Genomic DNA, 22,080 nt, shown 5'->3' with positions numbered 1-22,080 from the left:
CATTATGTGCGCGGACAGAGTTAGCGCACGACGGGGAATTTGCGGACCTCGTCCTGCAATCTATACTTACAGGTGATAATACAGGCTTATAATAGACTTTACGGTAGACGTACACCAGACTTATGGTACGATAATAGGGAACACGATATGCTGATAGTAGACTGATACAGCTTGGGGAGTGACTTCACCGGAGCAGTAGTGGCTTTATTAGCTCTTACAAGATAACCGCTTCATTTTTAGGACATTTTGAGAATTAAATGGAAGAAACAATAGTTAAAAAATGACGAGGTCTAGTGAACTATTACGTGCTGTATGCAGCACATTTAAGAGAGTTCGGCTCCCGACTTAACCAGGCGAAACTAATAAAAAAAAAAGGTCGTGGTCGTGTGCACCAAGCTGGGGCGATTGTACTTCAGTCTTGTCCATTGTCTCTGCTACCTTTTTGAAAGCGCAGATCATAGTTTCTCACAATATTACCTAGAGGGAAATCTGGCGCTGCTGCGTGCGCTGTGGTACGCATGGCAATGCCGGTATATTGCGACTTCGGATTGGCATCGTTCTCGGACGGCCTGGCAAGCACCGTTCCGTCTGCCACACATGTTTTTTTTTCTACTAAAACAGCACGTAAAATAAGTTTTAGCTTTATTACACAAAAGCGTTTTATTTAATTATAAGAACTTGTTATTGCATGTACAATTATATGAAACGTAAAAAGTATCGGCGGCCCACTAAAGTTGGAGGACAGACGACAAGATTCGTGCTCGCTTTGGAGCAGTTTGTCGTCTGTTCTTGCTTTTCTTCCCTTCGTCATGCATTGTAGGTGAGTAAACTCCAGTAGGTGATGTAATATGCCTAAATGGGGGGGGGGGACATATTATGCAGATTTTACTTAAGGAAGTCGTTATTTGTGCAGCCATATATCCACGTTTCAGACGAATCCTCTTACAACACCAGCCAACACAAGCCTCGCAGACACATATACCGTCATTCCCACGACGGCACAGCCCCCCTTGGGAAACTCCCATAGACGGTGGCGCCAAATTTCCCTCTAGGTGTTATAGTGAGAAACTCTATGGCGCAGCGCAAAGCTTTGCGAGCACGTCGCAGGTCGGGTCACGGTACGACCACGTCTCTCTCTCTCAGTAAGCTTTAAAACACGACGTGCAGCGAGAAATGGCGATGCGCTCGGAAACCATGCATCTGACTATAGGAAAATCGCCTCCTAGCGCCTTCTGTGTGACAAATGCAATAAAAAAACGGGACACATCTAAGTTTTCGCATGCGTTGATGTACCAGCGCTGCGCTACGCCTGCTACCAAGAGATGTAGTATACCTGCAGAAGAATCGTGGACACGTGGTCAGTCATCCCATTAGTTTGCGGGTGGTATGCAGTAGTGGTACGGTGAATTACGTGGCATTCCTTGAGTAGGGCTTCTATAACATCAGAGAGAAAGACGTCGGCTCGAAGAGCGCGGTGCAGACGATGCGTGTGGCATGGTCGAAACGATGAATAAAGTAATCGATTTCCTCTACTCTGAACCCGAGTTGTGCTAAAAAATCAAGGTGCGTGCCTTACCAACGTGTTCCAACCTGCCATCCTTGATGGACTAAGTGTTATATAGGCACTCCCTCAACTAATGCAGCCAAAATCGCGTCGGTACCACTCCGCCTAGACTGGGGCCGACCGGCAGAGTTCTTCGACGACGTAGCGCATCTTGACCACGGCCGCGTCCACGTCGTCCGCGCTCACATCATTGTGGAGCACGGCGCGTGCCTTGCTATGGCTGACCGCGCTCATCTTCACCGTGACGGCCTGCTGGAGGTCGTCGTACTCCCGCTCCGTCACCTGCGGAACAGTGCGGATGTATATATATATATGTATTATACGAGAGAACGACAGTGCTCGAGCTTTCTGTTCGTTTCGGACGTCAGACTTGGGACAGACGACTCCGAGGTGCGCTTACACGTGTGATCGCAGATAGGCAACTCCAAAACCTTTGCCGACCGCGGGATCTGAGAATACGTTAAATTTCCAAGCGGCCATTCCGTAGCCTGTAAAAAACAAACAAAAAAAAAACGCGAAACTCTCATTCGCGCCGCACATATATCTATAAAGTACAGATCGGAAATCCCAATACCAGGCTGTTCCGAAGGGGCGGAGACGTTAGTTAACCTCTCTGTCGGATTCAGTGGTCTGGAAGCTTTCGCGGTTGACTGTACCACGATGCAGGCGTTTCTTGCGCCTACTCGTTCGAGCGACACCTGTTGGACGTGGGTGCACCAACTATAAACGTATAGTGACCTGTGTTTTGTGCTCCGACTCCAGACGTCTTAGAGCCTTGTTCTATCTGTACCTATCTGCCTCGAGTTCTGACTGATATTATGCGTTGCATATTGCAATCACTCAGTTCAGCCCTTGGGCGCGGCCGCGCAGCCACCATTGGGGGTATGAGCCACCATAGTGGCTCATACCCCTACACTAGAGTTTTATGCCTTGCATATTGCAATCACTCAGTTCAGCCCTTGGGCGCGGCCGGGCAGCCACCATTGACCTTTAGCGCAACCACGTGACGTGACGTCACGACAGCCGGAGGAAAAGATTAGGCCAGTCTAAAACAGGGAGAAAAATCATGGAATGGGTAGGAATTCAATGTGACAGGGGTGCCCCTACTGACAAGAAGGACATTCCGTTGGACGTGCGTAAGCGCTTCAGAATCGCCCCCCTACCTAAAAATATGCATCCTATCTACAACAAAGAGAGGAGAGCTCACAGGGCTAAGGCTCTACTAAATAAACTTAAAGACACACCGGCGCATAACGTAGCGTACGTGGACGCCGCTTGCGGCAGAGACGGGGCTGCGGTATCGATGGTGGTTGATGGCGACGGGTGCGTTAAGATAGCGTGCTCCACGTGCACGAGGGACGCCTGTACAGCCGAGGAGGTTGCAGTAGCGCTCGCTTGTGCGGGTACAAAAGCGGGAGTAATATTATGCGATAACAAATTAGCTATCCGAAATGTTAACAAAGGGAGAACCTCGGAAGAAGCCCTCCACATTCTACTCAAAAACCCTGCCAGGGGGGACATAACTTTTATTTGGGTACCGGCCCATGAAGAAGTCCCAGGCAACGAAGCCGCTCACGAGCTCGCCCGAGCACTCTACCACCGGGCAACTCTAGAGCAGCCAGTTCCAGGGATAAAAGATAGCATGATCACGTAGAGGGAAATTGTCGATCACTACAAAGCCGAAAGAAGAATCTTTTCGCCTCCGCATCGGTCTCTCTCTCTGGAGGACGCTCGCATCTGGCGACGCCTCCAGGGAAACAATTATACATCACCACATTGGATCTACTTAACACAGACGAGGGACTATAACGACGCCCTCTGCAAAATTTGTAAGCAAAAAGGTACGCTAGACCATATAATATGGGAGTGTGCTGGCTCCCCAGGGGCCAAGGAAAACATTAACAGTAGAGAAGCCTGGGAGGCCTTGCTCCAGAGCGAGGCTGAAGACGACCAGCGTCGAGCAATTAGCCTGGCCGTTGAGGCCGTGAACACTCACCGTCCTCAACGCGCGGGGACTGCTTCGTCCTCACCCCCTACCTACGTGTAGGTTAAGAGGCGGGCACCCCAGCTCGGTGGAACAATAAAGTTTTCAATCAATCAATCAATCAAGCTGGGCCCCAACACAATATGCAATGCATTCTTGGCTTAACCAAGCTAAGCCTGGCCATTTTTTTTCTCAAGCTCGCATTTTTTAGGCTTGCATCGTTCGATGAAGCACTCGCAAGTTTTTTTTATTTGCTTTCTAGCGTTAACGTTTTAATCTGGCCACCCAACGCACCAGTTGTGGCCATAGTGTAGGTGGAATCTTTTGCCTTGGAAGGATCTAGGTCTCACTGGTCTGGGATGGCTGTAGTGGGGAAATAGACGTCTCCTACATTCGGCAGCCTAGGCCACGCTCCGTGATGTAGAGATAAGAGATGAGAATATAGATAAGGAATCTGCGCTCTGTAGCTGCAGCGAGTTTTAAAATGGGGTAGTAACGATTCTTCAGAGACGTGCACACCGCTTTCCGCCAGCCGCTCCCGACGGAACAAACAAGACGACGGAGAGACAGTCGAGGCTGTAAACAATCGAAATCTGAGCGAAAACAAAGGATCTGTAATCTCTTTGATGTATTATATAATAAAGAGAGTGTTGAAATAATCACTCAACTATGTAGGATGAAAGTATATGCCTTCGTACAGGCGTATTACTCTTAGTACTGCCGAAGCGGCCAACAGGGGAAGTCTTGGCATTTCATTTCTAATCGGGTGTTTCGGCGGTAAGAAACACGAGCGCCTGTATGCATGGCACAAGGTCAGTGCAGCATATACCTTGTTGAGGCGCTCGCAGAATGTAAGCGGCGACAGCCTGCAGGTGTCGTGGAAGTCGTAGACGATGATGTTGGTCTGCACCGTCTCCAGGTCCACGCTGATGTACGGGTTGCCCCGGAGGCTGACGCCTGCGCAGGACGGTTTAATGAGGGGCGATTACTTGCGCTATCTATTTACAGACATTCTCCTCTGCGCGGCATCAGAGATACATCATCATCATCATCATCAGCCCATTTTATGACCGCTGCAGGATCGAAGGCCTCTCGCTGCCATCTCCAATTGCCCCCTCTGTCCTGCGCCAAACGATTCCAACTTGCGCCTGCAAATTTTCCGATTTCATCGCCCCACCTATAGTTTTCTGCCGTCCTCCATTGCGCTTCCCTTCTCTTGGCACCCATTCCGTAACTCCAATGGTTCACCGTTTGGCTATCCTATGCATTACATTTGGCCTGTCCAGCTCCGTTTTTTTTTTCTCTTAATGTCAGTTAGAATACTGGCTATTCCCGTTTGCTCTCCGATCTACACCGCTCTCTCAACTTCAGAATGCGAGGGATCTCCTTTTCGTCCTAAACGAGTTGTCGCTGTAAAGATCGACTGAGAGAGAGAGAGAGAGAGAGAGAGAAAGAAAACAGCAGCGATGTAGCGGTAAAGGCGAGATAAATGCGTTAGCATTACGTCACACCTAGGACCCGGATCCCGGATATGTGATTGAAAACGCGTTCACCACATTGCAAACTGTCGAGTAGCTCGCTCCACACATGTCCTGCCTCTCTGAGGACGTACGTGTATGATATACATATCATACACGTACATCACATATCATAGCACATGACCGGGTTCTCACACTTCACGCACATAGGCCTTCTTTTTTCGTCACTTTGACGCTCCTAATGCTGGAGCATTAATAAAGAAAAAAGAGAGAAAGAGAGAGAGAGAATTTTATGCAGGGTTCGTGTACACCTCTTTGGAAATCCTTGAGATCCCCCTTCAATATGGAAAAAAAGAAAAAAAAACAGAATCAAGGGCCCTCACAGTTCTCTGAAAGTAAATGTGCTCCTTGAATTCCTTGAAAGCTGGGCTGGTGTGGGGGGCGCACTTTTGAACATTCAGAGCAACAAACTTCACATGGGGGCAATACTATGTGTCATGGGCGCTGTCTATGTGAAATCTATCCTAGATCTGTTGTTGTTGCATTGTAGCTTTGGGCTTTGGGGTGTAAAACACCATGAATGAGACGGTCGATATAGTTGTCATTCATTCATTCATTCATTCATTCATTCATTCATTCATTCATTCATTCATTCATTCATTCATTCATTCATTCATTCATTCATTCATCTTATCGGTCGCAGCTACGCCGGCGGTTTGAATGAACTGCGCTCTATGCATACACGCGGAAGCGTCAGCATGCATGCCGTGCCGTGTCCCTCACCCCTGGCGAGCCTCTGCGTGTTCTCGTGGTCCTCGTTCAGCCTGGGCAAGACGGTCTTCAGGGAGACGAGGCCCGCCGCGGCCACGACCCCCGACTGGCACATGGCTCCGCCCAGGCACTTTCGCGCGCGTACCAGCCTGCAATGCCCGCGGGGGCCGAGTTGTTAAAGTTCCTGCGTATTCATCGACTTGAGCGTATCCTCCCGGCTGAACCAATGAGAAGCGGCCGTGTAGTGGGTCGGTTGGAACAATTATGGTTGCGGTGGCACATACGTATAGGTTGGTCCCGAGAGCGCATGCTTCTCGCATATTCAAATTTGCTCCCTGGTGACGCAAAAAAAATAAATATAGCAGAAGAGAAAGAATAAAAGTGCGGCAGTGACGAGTGAAATACAAATTTTACGCTTACAGTTGCCTTTCGAAACAATATCACGTGCTACATCTGCTATACCGCAACCACACGAACGCTGCTTCTATATAGAGAGCACAGAGTGTACGCCAAAGTGCATAAACCGCCTGTGTAAAAGCAGAGTTTCCGTAGCGAGCGTTGCGTTTTTTTTAAATGAAACTTACTGTTAGTTTAACTTTGAACGCACTGTATATTGTTACTTCATAGTTCTTATTTTTAATTATTTTTTAAATCTCTGTTACATTCTTTTCGTGTTACTCCCCTATACTCCCCTTTTCGTGTTACTTCCCTTACTCCCCTATAGAGGTAGCTAGACGGCTATATAGTGCGGTCAGCGCTAGCTTCAGTTCCTTCGTAGGTATACAAATAAAACAAGCGCATATACCACTCGCGTTACATTTAACGTTTTGCAAAAAGAAAAAAAAAGAAAGCGCGTGCCTACCGCGCATTTAATGCACGTTAAGAGAAACCGCGGATGGTGGAAGTTAATTCGGAGCTAACAGACTTCCACTCGCCATGCATATATACTGGCGATGAAAAGGCTTGCTGAGGCTATTAGAATATAGATGCAAGTTCGTAGCGTAGTCGCCTAGCGTCCGGTGGGCGGCGTGTTTAACGTACTCTTATGCAACACAGTGCGAGCCCAGCATTCATATATATATATATATATATATATATATATATATATATATATATATATATATAAACACACACACACACACACAAGTCCTCTGGAATTACCTACTTGTACACAAAGTCCTTCGTTCCAGCCACCAGGGACCCCACAGGACAGGCGAGTCCCTGGAATGGGTGAAGCAGTTGAAAGAGTTCTGAAACATTTTTTTCTGGCTAATCATAGAACGGACTCACTATTAAAGGATATCATCTCACGAATTTCACGCCGCAAAAGAATTTTTCGAACCCTTCAACTAGTTATCGTCCCGGTACCCCGCTTTCTTATTCCTTTCGTTTCTGCTTGCGCGCTGCAACCTATACAGCTGAGAAGCCAAAAGCATCACCGCCCAAGCACTCCGTACAGGTGGTTAACCAGCGAAGCTCAAACGCGCGGCCCCGGTGTTTATCCCAGGGTTAATCTCGACGGTTACTTAAACGATGGATTGGTAGGCTGCCGGATCCTCGGTACCCAGTTGCTGCTTACGCTCTGCTGCACGAGCCTGTTCTTGTGCCCGGGATGCAGCATGCATCGGCACGGCGTATACGAGCTCGTCCCCGGTTATGCTCGCGACGTTGCTGATCGAAAGCTGCCTGCTCCTCAGGAGTGCGTATGACGTGTGGACTACCCATTTCGGAGCCCGAGAGAAACTTCTGTGCGCGCGCGCGCTCGGCATGCGACGGAGAGCAACGACGTCACTATCGCCGTCGTCACTGTCAATCGCGCACCTCTCTCGCACTTTTTTTTTGTCGCGCATGCACGTGGGGTGGCGCCGGAGGAGTTTTCGGCGTACAGGCGACCGGCAGACGGACTGACGGACGAATCGGCGAGCCATATACAGCTTCGCTGTAAAGGGGTAAGGCCCCGTCCAAAAGTTGAGTGTCGCCGGGGCTAAAGGGCTCGTCGCGCCACCGCGTGGTGCTCGCGGTAGACTGCGCAACACAGCACGGCACTGCGATCTCGGAGGCGACGCGCGGCAGACGCAGCTAAGCGCAGTGCAAAGATAAAATGATTTTCCTGTCTTTCTTGACATTACACACACACATACACATACACACATTCTGTATATATATATATATATATAGGTAAAGGCGAATTCTTCAGGCTACCTTTCAAACGTAAAGCGTAAAGGACTTGAGCGGTACTACAAAGTAAACAGAACAAGTATTTAATTTCAATAGTTTCGACCGGCGGACCGATCTTCCTCCGGGTTTGAAGATCGGTCCACCGGTCGAAACTGTTGAAATTAAATACTTGTTCTGTTTACCTTGTAGCACCGCTCCATTATATATATATATATATGAAGAAAAAGAGTACGGCGTACGTTGAATAAGCACAGTATATTTGACTGACGTTTCTGCTGGTGGACGAGCCTTTAGTGGACCAGCCCCACTATAGTGTCCGCGTGTAGAAAATAAAATCCAGAAGATAGTGCAATGCCGGCCCGACCTGCGGCGGAGGCGTTATAAGCGCTCCCTATACGGGGGCCGATCCCGAAGATGGTACATTATACCAGGCTGACCCGCGACGGAGGTGCAGGCCTACATACACATCCTCGCTGGTCATCCTTCTTCACAGAGTGGAAGGGCACCGACTTTTTCCTTTCTTTTTGCACAGTGCGAAACTTTAGCGTGCTTGGCACAACGCCAGAAACGCTGTCGGCCGTGTATGCGCGCTGTCGCGAACGACGAGAAATTTCGCGAAACTATTGCCGAAGAGGTTATCGCTCGCCCGTAATTGAAAGTACACCTTAATCAAAGAAGAATGGACTGTGTAAGTCCAGTTCCTATATGTCCCTGTTGTTGTTGTTGTCGTCTTTTTATAATACGATTTTGGGGGACGCTTTTTCACGTACCTTTGAAATGCACAACATAACGGAATCGCAACCCCTGAGGATGTCCTTCGCGGAGAGGCCCAGGTACGTCGCCGCGTTCATAATCCTCGCGCCGTCCATGTGCAGCGGTATCTTGTGACTCCTCGCGAATCGTGAAGCCTGCGTGGAACCACGCGGATTGTTTTCCTGATGGATTTTTTGAAGAAAAAAAGAAACGAGTCCTTAAGCGCAAGACTGCTGCAACTTGGCAGAATACGTGTACGTACACCTCGTGTACAACTGCGATTTCGTTGATAATACACGCGGGGGACTCTGAGAAATAGCTAGAATAATGGTTTTGTTAGGGTAAAGCAGAATTGCGTATATTCGAGGTATATTTGGCGCAAGGGAACAGAAGAAAGAAAGGAGACAGAAAACGTCATTCTCGCTTCGTTTTTTCTTACGCCAAAGCCAGATATACCTCGGACATTTATGCATCAACTAGTGTAACATAGTACGCTCCTATAATATATATGAAGTGTTGGGCTGCTGAGCACGAGGTCGCGGGATCGAATCCCGGCCACAGTGGTCGCATTTCGATGGGGGTGAAATGCGAAAACACCCGTGCCGCTTAGATTTAGCGCACCTTAAAGAACCCCAGGTGGTCGAAATTTCCGGAGTCCTCCACTACGGCGTGCCTCATAATCAGAAAGTGGTTTTGGCACGTAAAACCCCATAATTAAATTTTTTACCTATATATGAAAAAATGTCTTTAATATGAGCAATCCTGATCCTATGTAATCACATAAGTAGGTTTAATAATTGTTTGCACCCACCACTGCAATAGACCAGCATAGTGCTGACTTTATCAGTAGATGAATGAATGAATGAATGAATGAACGACGCTCTCACAGAATCGCCAACTATGTGAGGAAAACGTAAAGGGCACTGCGAATGATAGCACGATATAGACGTCGCAATATTTCCGTGTCTTGTGATTGGCTCTCACTGCACCTGTTCCACGTAGTCGACGGAGAGGACTGTCCCCCCGCTCATGTTGTGCGTGTTCTCCAGACAGAGCAGTGCAGTCCTTGGGCAGGGTATGTCGCGGTACCTGACCCGTGACTCCAGGTCTTCTATGAGGAGTCGGCCGTCCTTCTGCGTCGGAACGGCCCAGCTATGCACCGAGGCCACCTGCGCGGACCAAGGAGAGCCCTATATATGTAGCGCAACGTTAGAGAGTTTAGCGAGCCGCCGTAATTGCGTGGTGGAGTATAGAAGCACGGCCCAGCTATATGCGCGGATGCCGTCTGCGCGGATCGTGTAGCGCGCGCACTATGCGATGCGGGGCAGTTTGGGAGTTGTAGCGAGCCACAGCTTCTCTGAACAACTGCGTCATCGCCCAGTACGCAGTCAGGTGCCGAATGATGTGACGATTTTATTCGAACTTCTTTTTTTCCCTTTTCGCGCTTCGTTGATGGTCCGAGCAACGCTCCGCCTACATAATGTTTAATTGCCTCTTGATAGTTATGAGCGCGATTAATTACGATGGAACAGAATCGAGCGAAAGGAATACTCGCATTACAACAGACCAAGCTCTCTGCGTGGTACGAAAGAAAGGCACAGTGTGGCGCAAAGTTGGGGAGCTTTAGCGAGCCGTAAGTGCACGCTGAAATTCCAGCACGGCCCAGATATGCACGCTCTGCGCGGGCACGCAGAGCGTGCGGAACGAGGCGCGAACCTATATTAGGGAGTATTAGCGGTTTGCAGACGGCGTTCTAACGTTTTTTACGCAACCGGTTTTGTCTTTATTGCACCGCGAAGTGGCGCCTCACAGTATAAGTGAAAGGCTGGGATAATTGCTTCTGTTTGCGTCTAAACGTTGTCGCTGTCGCGATCTATCCGTTCTTCAGAGTTCCTCTGAAGGGTACAAGGTTTAGTCACAGTGGCACCTAGATTAGGGACATTTGGAAATAGGAAACCCAGAGCAAGGGGACCTGTCGCGCATGCAAAATGCAAGAAAGAGCACATTTTCAGCACCAACACAGTTACTCTGCTGAAAGCTTAAACAGCGATGTACGTTGCTGCAGCTCTGTGTTTGTTACAAGCGCTGTGTTTGTCTGGTTGAGCTCTGCGCCACCAGGCGGCTGGCTGCACGGTGCAGGACGTTCGCGTTTGCGCCTCCGCTCGTCATGCGGTGAAACGTCCCAGTCCGCTTGCGTTCACCCGAATACCGCGGGACGCGCTAAAATTCTCCAATGCTGATCACACCAGTGTTGTGCCCGCGAGTGCTGGATCGTGGTCGTCGGGTGGAGCTCTTTTCACTTGTGTCCCTTGGGGCGCCACAGCGCCCCCCCCCCCCCCCCCCATCGTTAGTTAGTAAACCAACGGTACTAAATCTCTATACAGCCATGACCCTCATCTCCATATCGCCGTATATATGCTATACATACGCCAAGGAACCAACTATGGTCCGCCTAACAGTGTGGTATACTTGCTAGACTGGGATATTCCCCCATCTGAAATTGCTAAACTCCATGTATCCCACTCGCTATAGGGCCAACTGCCCTTGGTGCGGTGGGATACAGACCCTAATACATGTAACCTGGGAGTGCACTAAGCGCCCTCGTAGGCCAAACAGCAATGACACAATGGAGCAGTATACGAGGCACAGCTCGCCCGTTCCGAATTGGCAGGACAAAAGTCCTTAATTAGCCAGGTCAAGCAGCGGCCAGTGGGGCCCCTGGACTGGGAGGCTCCAGCCACCCCTCTTTAATATACGTTTCTGTCAAATAGCGTTTCTATCTCTCTATCTCTCTTATATAATCTGCGGCAGCACGTGCACTCTATATAACGAGGCGTAGCAGTCTATAAGAGTGCCGCTGGGTGTTCGCACGCATCGTTTAAAAGCATAGAGTTTCTCACTATGTTACCTAGAGGGAAATCTGGCGCTGCTGCTCTGTGGTATGCATGCGAATGCCGGTATATTGTGACTTCGGATTGGCATCGTTCTCGGAGAGCCAGGCAAACACCGTTCTGTCTGCAACAATGATTAATTTTCTGCTAAAACAGCACGTGAAAAGCTGTTTTAGATTTATTATTACACAAAAACATGTTCTGTTTAAAACGTCAAAAGTATCAGCGGGCAGCTAAAGTTTGAGGACAGACGACAAGATTCGTGCTCGATTTGGACCAGTTTGTCGTCTGTTCTTGCTCTTCTTCGCTTGGTCATGCATTGTAGGTGAGTAAACTTCACTGGAAGATGTAATATATGCGTGAATGGAAATATTTTGTGCAGATTTTACTTTACGGAGACGTTATTTGTGCTGCCATTCCGCGTTATAGACGAAGCCTCTTGAACACCAGCCAACACAAGCCTCGCAGACACATATACCGTCATTCCCATGACGGTGCAGGGCCCCTTAAGAAACTTCCATAGAAGGTGGCGCCAGATTTCCCTCTAGGTGTTATAGTTAGAAACTCTATGCTCAAAAGGTATCCGTGGTGATGCGGGTGCCACTGGATTCGAAACTATCGCGAAAGAATAAGAAGGCTGTGCTCACTTGTGCCGCACCTCCTTGCTCGTTGAGGAAGATGTGCGAGGCGTCGCCGACCAGCATCTCCTGGCCCCTCTGGTCACAGTGAGACATTACTGCGAAATGATGCGCGACGGGGGGTCAATTTACATAGTCATTCTTTACGTATTCTGTTTATACTGCAATGTAATTTGCTGTGCTTTTTGTTGTTGTTATTGTTGCTGTCTTTTTTTATTTTGCCCCTCCGACCAGACCCGGCCATTTAGGGTCTGGAGTATGCTGTAAATAAATAAATTAATAAAATTTCATTATGTCGCCCCCTGCGCGAGGTGATCGATGCGACGCGCTCGTTTCCTATATATGACACATATAAAGCGCGCGTGCAAATGATCGCTTCACTGCAGTACATGGAGTTCGGGAGGAGGCTATGCCTCGAAAACTAATCACGATTTGTTTTTTCCTATTCATATTTTTGTGACGTACGGAATTAAGCGCCTTCGTTAGACAAACGGTCAATCAGTGGGGGTGAAGCAGACGTTTAAGCCAGAAAAGCCGAGTTCTGCCAGCTGTATAGGAAATAGAATTTCGATTTAAGGCCTAAAAAAAAAGAAATTTTAGGGTTTCGCCTGCCAGAACCGCCAAAACCACGATCTGCATGATTATGCACGAGGCACGCCGTAGGTGACTCCGATTTAATTTTGACCACCTGGGATTCTGCAACGTGCTCCTAAATCTGAACGCGCGAGCATTTTTGCATTTTGCGCTAAACTAAAACTCTCTAATTTAACATTATACAGGAGCACAATCTAAAAGTGCAGAGAGGGGGAGAGGGTGATCTGGCTTTACATCGTCGCCAAATGTGTCTGCGCTCCGCTATTGGAAAAAAAAAATAACCTCGGTAATTGCTAAGCACGCAAGCGATAGCACCAGGTTGATAGTTGAAGCCGCGGCTATATTGCTCAAGGCAGTTGTGTCACCTTATCAGAAAAAAAAAACTGTTTACTCAGAATGCGAGGGAAGTAGTACGCTATGCTAATCCATACGTAAAGATTTAGAGATGTTCTTTTTGTTGTGTCGAGCATGGTTCGGCACGTAATTGTGATCTACGTGAGCTTATGCGTGTGTTTTACGAACATGAAGTTTAGTTGGAAGTGTCAGTGCTTGTGTCCGTCGTGCCTTTCCGTCCCTTGTCTGCCATCGCACTGTGCACATACGGAAAGTACGAAGAGCCGATTCTGGGAGACGAAATGGCAGGGACGACCGGTTTTGTAGCGCGTACTTTGGGGCTCGTGAAAGTGAGGCAACGTAAGTTTAGATTCCTGCGAAGTGTTGTCCTTAAAAAATGGTTAAAAATAGAAAACGCCATTTTCACTTAATTCCGTGAATATGTATCCTTGTTTATTGTACTGAAGAGAGAAAGATCACGCTTTCCCCTTTTTGCTTTGTATATACTTGTTATGTGGGGCCTCGTCAGTTACGGTATATACGTGTTATGTTGTTGTGCTACAAGACACCGAAATTTCCCAAACTCGAAATGCACCCTTTAGCCTAAGGTCTAAGCCTAACGCCTAAGGTCTAAGCCTAAGGGGATGAAAGCAGGTGCCATGAGGGGTTGCGCCACATCCATCAACATGTCCTTATTAACAAGTAAGCAATATTATTATTATTATTATTATAGCAGCGCCTCCAGATATGAGCCCTTCCGCTTCTTCAGTCTCCGCATTAACGAAGCCTATCTGCGCCCTTCTCACCCGCCATCAAAGGCGGACAGAGCATATCTTGGCCCTCTCTGGCGCGCTCATATAATCGACTCAGACTGTACGTAAAAGCGAAAGGCTCGAGATATGTAGATGGAAGCGGTATATATAGCGCTCGCTCGCTTTATCTCTCATTCATTCCACCGCTCTGACTCATTCACTCCATCACCTAAACTCATGTCGCTCACTTGCCGACTCACTGACTTCCTAGCCCTCTCTCCTAATCACCCGCACCCGCTTATTCATTCGTTCATTCACTCACCGGCTCAGATCACTCAGTGCTGTCGGTTGGACTGTGAGCCCATCGATACATAATTCAATCATATTCTCACTGCCGCACTTAAGGTGGCATTGTATAAGCCTATGGATAGGTAGACGGAAAAAATCATGAGAATATATGGAAGGGGAAACTGTCATCCGCCGTACTTGCAGCGCAAACCTATACAGTTTTCTTATATACAGCTAAAGGAAATTCGTTTGTCTGCAAGAAAGCTTCGCAGTTCAAGAAAAAAAAACAATTGTCCTGGTCTGGGGGGATCGAACCCGGCACCAACGCCTTTCCGGAGGGTAGGAGGGGGGGTGGGATCGCCTCGCTATTTGAGATAACCAGGAGGGTAGCCGTTCGCAGCGTGAGGCCGAATTCATCGACGGCTCGAAGCACAGAAACGCTGAATATGGCAAATCGGTTGTGCGAAAGCGCCCAAGTCTAGTGAAGATTCATGAAAGGAAACGTGGGTTTCCTTTGTACACTGTAAAATAATTTACACCTTTAACACTTTCGGTGTCGTTTTTTTAGGTGACGCACGCCCAGCGCCGGCTTTTTTTCTCGATCAGAACTGTTTATTTTTGGTTATGCCTAAATGAAAAAATTACCGACGATTACGTTACTTCCTAATGCGAAATTTGAGCGCAGCAAATAAGCTGTTTCACCTTTTCGATAGATTGAGGCAAAGAAATCGAGCAACACATAGTGCTTGTATAGTGTGCTATCGCAAAGCACCTTGAGCCACGGCAGCAAATCACATTTTCTCGCTGCCCCCGCCAAGTAGGTCGTCTTCGCGAGAATATGCACATTGAGAGCGCGGTCTTGTTCGATGGCACGGGGCAACGATGTAACCATCTCGTCCACGTCAACGCAAACGTTCACAACTGGAATGCCATATTGGCCTCCGCCGTGCATCAGTCGTCGCACTTGCATGAATGGGATTCGCGGAGATACGAGTCTTACACTCACCGCATTAAGTTGTGGAAGGTGCGCTGGCCTCGAGGGATATTTGTAACCGTTTGTTGTCGAAAAATGAGGAATGTCACCTTTCCGCACAGATTGCATGCATGAAGAACACAGTCTGAATTGACACAAGTCCGAGTTGGGAAACGCACACCGGAGATTCTCACGGCACGTATCCGGAAGCGGTTTCACGTCATTTTAGAACCAGAGCCGATCACACACTGAACACACACTTCCAAACGGATTGTCTGTAAACTGTCGCCGGAAAGCATTTGTTGCACCCTGACTGTTTGCGAGCCTTTGTTTGCGTTTGGCCTCGGCCTCGGCCGCGCGAACGGTAGAATCTTCTCTGCGACGGCGATGAGCTTCTGCTTCAGCCTCGCTTACTGCTGGTTGCTCTCGACGGCGGCGATGAGCCTCCGCTTCGGCGGTGCGAACGGCAGGGTCTTCTCGGCGGCGGCGATGAGCTTCTGCTTCAGCCTCGCTTACTGCTGGTTGCTCTCGACGGCGGCGATGAGCCTCCGCTTCGGCGGCGCGAACTGCAGGGTCTTCTCGGCGGCGGCGATGAGCTTCTGCTTCAGCCTCGCTTACTGCTGGTTGCTCTCGACGGCGGCGATGAGCCTCCGCTTCGGCGGCGCGAACGGCAGGGTCTTCTCGGCGGCGGCGCTTAGCCTCTGCTTCGGCGACGCGTACTCCTGGATCATCTCGACGGCGGCGACGGTAAGCTTCTGCTTCGGCGGCACGCACCTCTGGATTCTGACGGCGACGGCGCTGGGCCTCTGCTCTGGCAGCTCGTTTAGCAGCAGCAGCAGCAGACGGAGGACTTCCATCGGTCGTCTCGCTCATGGCTCAGAAAGAACTGGCAGATAATTTCGCAGTGGCGAACGGCAGCGGCAATTTCGGCTCGGGCGGTGCACATATACAGATCCGCCGCCACCGATCTGGCTCTCTGATTGCCACCGCACAGGGCGAACGGCAGCGGCAATTTCGGCTCTGGCGGTGCACATATACAGATCCGCCGCCACCGATCTGGCTCTCTGATTGCCACCGCACAGGGGTTGCATTGGAGGAGGAGCGAAGAAAGGAATTAAGTTCGAGCCGGCGCTTTGACAACCGGAGACTCGCAGGAAGAGGGGGGAGGGGGGCGGCGTGTACACCCAGCGGCAAACGATGGGGGCAGAAGCGCGCGCAGCAAGCGGACAACACGATAAAGGGAGGAGGGAAGAGATAGCAGCGACTGACTGATGCCGCTGACGCCGATAGTGAGTCAACCCCAGCTGCGGAGTTGGTTTCAGGGACAACGCCGCCGATGCCGACACAAACAATATGATACCCTCGCTTCCGCAGCGCTAAGAACCAGGTCTAGCCGTGGGAAGGTGGTCACGTATTCGTCGACGTGCCGGGGCCTACGTGAAATAACCGGCGCGTCGGCAACTGAAGAGCACCCTATCCGCCACACAAGAACAGGGGGGGGGGGGACCCTTTCCTCCTCTTTCTGCATGGCGGCGACGGTGTTCTATGCAGTCACGTTATCTTGACTCTCTAGCGGCGTCAGCGGCATCCAGCGGTATCAGTCGGTCGCTGCTAGCGCTGGGGGGATGAAAGGGGGGCGGAGCTGGTTACGAGGCCGACGACAACGCCGACGACGACGCGAAACCCAGGAACGGACGCCAAAGAGCTGCGCTCTAAAAGAAAGTCACATATAACGGCAAATGCTTTCTAGCTAGGGTACTCGCATTCCTATCCAACAAAAAGAAATGTCAAAAGGAACATGGCGGGACAGAGTCGCGAAAACGTACCGGTATACGTCAGTGACGCTGAAAGGGTTAACAGTGAATAAGGGTGTAAATTAATCTATAGATCATTTTACACCCTTTCAGTTACTCCCTTTTGATGTAGGGGAGTTATATATAACTCCCCCTATATCAAAAAGGGAGTAATTTTGTGGCTTATATGTAGACAATTTTACACCCTTATTCACTTTTAAGGGTGTAAAATGTATTTAACGTATAAGGAACCCTAAACAATCCGTATTGAGTTTTCTTTGGAGCTTTGTGCTGCAAGTCGGGCGCACGAAAAATATCCCTTTCGTCAAAGTCCGTGCTCCTTTATACGGGCTGCCGAAGAACCGATTTTGTTGGGGCGTGAGTTTAAGTTGTAGCGCCCGCTATTGGCTCGGACGCCAGGTGGCGCTCACAGCGAGCCAAGAAAAAAAAATTAACATAGGCAGTCCATAGGTGTGCGTGGTCACTCGGTTGTCAGTCTACGTGTCGACATTGCCTTTTCTTTTTCTTCGCGCTCGCTATACAAAAATGAACACGGATCACGTATACGGGTCAATCACCTGATGCAATGTTGCCCATTGTTCCACTGGGCATGAACAACGCGGCATCCTTGCCTAGCAGTTCGGCCACCGCCCGCTCCAGCTCTGCACGAAAAAAATAAGGAATAAAACCTATAAATGAATGAATTTGCGTGTCGTGAAATACAAAGTGTTTGTATACCTGGAAACCTGCAAGTGTATCACTATACTTGTGGCTGGACTAGTTGATTGGTCCATGCTTTCAGAGGTGGGTTAGGACGGTGTGATACCACAGAACACCTATACAAACTTAGAGAAGGGAAACTGTACCTTCCACAGTGCTACGGAAATAAGCATAGCGGTGGCGTCGTGAACTAAAGTATGCGACCACAGGTGGCGCTGTACAACAGGAAACGGAAACGGGGTTTTGCACACGCTTTACCAGGTGTTCTGTGGCTTTACTGGGTTTCTGGCTGCTGCGCCTCGATCGTGCTCCCGCCAGTTTAGTTGCTGTGTAGCAAACGTAGCGCCTACATATTTACGTAGGCGCTACGTTTGCCACACAGCAACCAAACTGGCGGGAGCACGATCGAGGCGCAGCAGAATACATGTAGCGCTGAGTCATATCGAGTTAAGGCACACTCTAAACTGACTTTTAAGGGCATCCCGAGCGGTTTTTCGTTTATTACGCCGCCGTTGCCCTGAGTTAAATTGTGCCGCCGCGCTCCAGCTGTTGCATTTCTTGTAGGGCTACTGACAGAATGCGGTTTCCAGGTGGCACGATGGCCTCGACTGGAATAAACGCATACGACACCAAAGATTGAGTAAGCCTGAAAATATTTTATTTGCATTTTACAAGTACAACAAAAAGCACACGTCTACGCATCCACACAAACGCGGTTACATAGTCAACATAGTCAAGAAATGGCTCATTAATAAGGGTAGCACAAACGCACAAGAAAGAAGACCTAAGCTACAAAACGTACGGTCGGCTGCTAAGTATAATAATTTCCCTGTTACCGCGTGTCACTTTTATACAGCATCTTTACAGCACTACCAGGCCGGGTAGTTTGGCGGAAAGAACGCAACCGCTTATACGGCCGTCAGCTGCCTCTTCCTTACGGGTGTCATAATTATCCTAATCTCCGCATCAACGTCGTGCAAGTTCGCATACAGGTATCTGTATCTGAACCATATGTGCCAGCTTAATACACGTGTAGTGAAATTATGATAACCACTGCGTCTTATCAAACGTATTGGTTTTGCAAATGCGCATTACAGTTGACGGAACGACATACTGTAAGTGAAGCACAAGAGAGCAAGGACAAAAGGAGGATACAACACTTGAAGAAATGAAGAATTAGTAGGCATACAGCAAACAAGCGATGACGGAGAACACACATTGATGCATCGGGTGTTCTGTGACATCGGTTTGCGTACTTGCGGTGTTATGGAGATCAACGGCATAAAAACGTACCTTCAAGCGTACTCCCTCAACCACCGCCGCATTCATTATGATAATCAACGCCTAAACAAAATGAGGCACTATTCTTTGCCAAGAGTAGACCTTTTTACAGCAAGTCTATGTAATGACTCGCAGACGAAACCAGCATGCTTTCGAAAATGTTTTACCGCCGGAGTATTCGAACGCCAACGGCCAGGAAACACATCGATACCGATAGGCTGTTGGCTGTCGGTGGTTAATCGAGCACAAAAACCTTGACGCTATGACTAAAAAGCAGCTTCAACAATCAAATTTTTAAAAAATCAACTGCCTATTTGCCTGAGGTAAAAAAGCATCCTTAGACACCTCGATTGTTCATGTCAATGGTTTGTGTAAATTGAAAAATTCAGCATGTTCAGCGCCCCTAGCAGAGAAAGCACAAATTAAAGTAGTCGACCAAATTACAGTAGCTCCACTTGCGCGCTTACGCTGAAACGCGCCTCGATTGATTTTTCGCCCTCTGTGGCCATTTGTTGAACTTGAGAGTGTGCGGGGCCTGGTGATACGACGTACACGGCCGCTGACAGCAATGCCCGCTCGCGCCATTATAACAAGCCGGTAGACGCTATATGCCATGTATACGTATACGTGCACGCATGTACGTCGTACTAAACAAATCATTGGGTATGCGTAATAACGTCCCGAAACTCCACACCGTGGGTCACGAGGGACGCGGTAATGTACAGGGTTCGGGAATAACTCTAACCTGTTGAAGTTCTCTTACGTGCTCATTGCAAAGCGCGCGATACACAAGCTCGCTTCTCTTTTTGGGTGTCTTTTGGCCTGATCAAAACACGGCCGCCGCGGCCTGTATTCGAACCCGCGACCTCGTGATCAGCAAGCAGCACACCGAAGCAGGTACACACACGTCACACTGACTGCGCTGTTTGCGCATGCGCATAGCCTTCTTTCGACGCGCTGCACAGCGCAGCGGCAAACTCGCGGTGAGCTAGGCGTGACGTCTGCGCCTACATGAGGAAGGAAATGGGCGCAGAAAGAATAATGCGCGTGACCAGTGTGTTATGTTTGTACTGTACCTCACGCATGCTGTGACTATGACTATGACTATAAACCTAACGCACTTAGCCTTCAGTCATATATACTTGCATACCGTTGACGGTGGGGTCCTCCTTGAAGACGTCGTCGCCGACCTTGGCTTGCATCATGGCCCGGCGCATTTCGGGCGTCGGCTTGGTCACCGTGTCCGAACGGAGGTCCACTACGAGCGGGTCGTCCATGTCCTGTAGTATGTACAGTGGAACCCGGATGTATCGAAGCCACATATAGCAAATTATTGTGTACATCGAACAGCCGTGAAATTGCCTTGGGAAATTTTTGTACAAAATTCTTGCTTGATACACCGAATTACCTGTATATCGAACTTTTGTTTGCGATCCCCTTCAGGTTCGATATATCCGGGTTCGACTGTACGGAACTGAAAGCTTGGCTTATAACTGGTTCGCGCGCGTGATCACATGACCGACGCGGCTGTAACGTATTTCGGGAAGCTATAGTTGGTGAGGGGCCATTGCAAGTATTTATACTAGTATACAGTGAGGGAAGACAACGACAGCTGAAGCGAGCGCTGCGATCCCGCCGCGTCCTTCCCGATGTCCTTGTCTGTTCGGGCTGCATATACTGTCACGTATACAGTCAACTGCGAAAGTTTATGGACCACGTACGCCATCTAAGAAAACGTGCAATTTCCGAGAATCCTGTATAACAGTACATAGTCAAATCGAAATATCGCAATGTTGTCCGCGTACACTGGTAACGAGACTGTAAATGCGAATACTGTACACTGCGTTCTGAGGCTGCGCAGATATTCGCCTTCTTTTTTTTTCTCAGATATCCTGTTCCCCAAACTTTGTGGTTGACTGTACCGCTATCGCCCCAATCATCCCGCAACATTCTGGCAAGGCGTTATTGGGCGTCTCTTACCGTTCATTCGGCCTTTAAAGGCCAACTGCAACGAAATTTCACTTTGGCTCATTTTCTTTTCTTTCTTTTTTTTACATATAAGCAGTGTACCGGTTGTTTATACGAATACTTTAAGTAATATTTAAAAAGAGCCGTTTTGAAATAAAGGAACAGTTCCTTTGCAAACATACCGTCAGTGTGGTGGCGACCGTTAGGTGTCGGGTGATACGCGGCAATCGGTCGATAATTATCAAAAGTTGATTATTTAGCTTTTAAAGCGTTTGGTTTCATCGGGCCCTTCTTAACTGGGAAATTAAGTCGGGTTATCCATTATAAGTCATATCAAAGTTTTGGATCTGGAACTAAAAAAATTGACTACCCGCGCGGAACTGTGGCACGACGAATTTCGGCTATCGGAGCGGCGCGAAAACCGAAACTATAGGAGGCTGCAGGAGAGAGAGAGATGCAAATGAGAGAAAGGCAGGGAGGTTAAACAGAGTTAAAACCTCCGGTTTGCTACCTTGCACTAGGGGAAGAGAAAGGGGAAGTGAAGAAGGAAAGAAGAGCGGGAACAAAAAGAAAGACGTGAAAAAGAAAGGTACGGAATGGGATCATTATAGTCTTTCTAATAGGCCACTGCCTATTCTGCAGGAGAGCGCAAAGCCTGCGAAGTGACGTTCTGCTTACGTCACCCAGCAGCAGAGGTGAATGCAGCGCTCCGCGACTCCGTGATCCCCGCTGTTTCAGCGCGCTGGCTGCTTGGCGACAAGATTGTTGCAAAAATGTTGTTGTAGTTACTCATACTCGAGGGTTTCGCGGAAAAAAATAAATATTTCGCGAGGGAAGGCCATTGTAAGATGAAGCATACAATCGCGAAAGCAAAAAAGTAAAACATATTGATTAGGGGCGAGTGAATCTTTGCTACCGAATACGAATCGAATATTACACGCACTAACTTTTCGTATTCGAAAAGGATATCCTGGTCGCTATTTTCTAATATTTCAAACTAATAATCTATTTCCCAACAAAGTCTTGTTGCTGTTCTACGACCGCTAAACAAAGTATCGCAAATGACCGGAAAGAAATAACGACAGAAGCTTTCCAAGGAATGCAGCAACACAAATGGATAA

At 48.7% G+C, this 22,080-nt stretch overlaps 2 protein-coding genes across 3 annotated transcripts in view; one reads left to right on the top strand and one right to left on the bottom strand.

The window, feature by feature from the left end:
• The window catches only part of LOC126528993 (protein argonaute-2-like), a 76,009-nt gene that overhangs the window by 23,357 nt on the left and 30,572 nt on the right, over nt 1-22,080 (top strand). The window contains exon 6 of one of the 2 annotated variants that reach the window (XM_072290049.1): nt 5,730-5,747. The exons of the other annotated variant lie outside the window; for it this stretch is intronic. The gene's annotated coding sequence lies outside the window, so the exon portion shown is untranslated. Of the gene's footprint in view, nt 1-5,729; nt 5,748-22,080 lie in introns of those variants that run through there. 2 annotated transcript variants of the gene reach the window in all.
• LOC126529412 (uncharacterized) lies at nt 184-20,447 on the bottom strand. Its single transcript, XM_072290050.1, has 9 exons — nt 20,142-20,447; nt 17,569-17,652; nt 12,267-12,355; nt 9,718-9,897; nt 8,746-8,883; nt 6,963-7,018; nt 5,810-5,946; nt 4,378-4,505; nt 184-1,846 (listed from the first exon to the last, which is right to left on the bottom strand). The coding sequence occupies exons 1-9, from the start codon at nt 20,332-20,334 to the stop codon at nt 1,670-1,672; spliced, it is 1,182 nt and encodes a 393-aa protein (XP_072146151.1). The 5' UTR covers nt 20,335-20,447; the 3' UTR covers nt 184-1,669.

Source organism: Dermacentor andersoni, chromosome 8, assembly GCF_023375885.2.
Source record: "Dermacentor andersoni chromosome 8, qqDerAnde1_hic_scaffold, whole genome shotgun sequence".
In the NCBI taxonomy this organism is placed as follows: Eukaryota; Metazoa; Arthropoda; class Arachnida; order Ixodida; family Ixodidae; genus Dermacentor; species Dermacentor andersoni.
This window is presented reverse-complemented; position numbering and strand designations above follow the sequence as displayed.

Excerpts from the sequence above, each read along its gene's own strand:
- LOC126529412 (XM_072290050.1), bottom strand. The coding sequence starts at position 20,334 with ATGTACACAATAATTTGCTATATGTGGCTTCGATACATCCGGGTTCCA. Across the intron at positions 4,506-5,809 it reads CACGCAGAGGCTCGCCAGGG|GCGTCAGCCTCCGGGGCAAC; the intron begins GTGAGGGACACG and ends CGTCCTGCGCAG. Across the intron at positions 1,847-4,377 it reads TCTGCGAGCGCCTCAACAAG|GTGACGGAGCGGGAGTACGA; the intron begins GTATATGCTGCA and ends ACTGTTCCGCAG.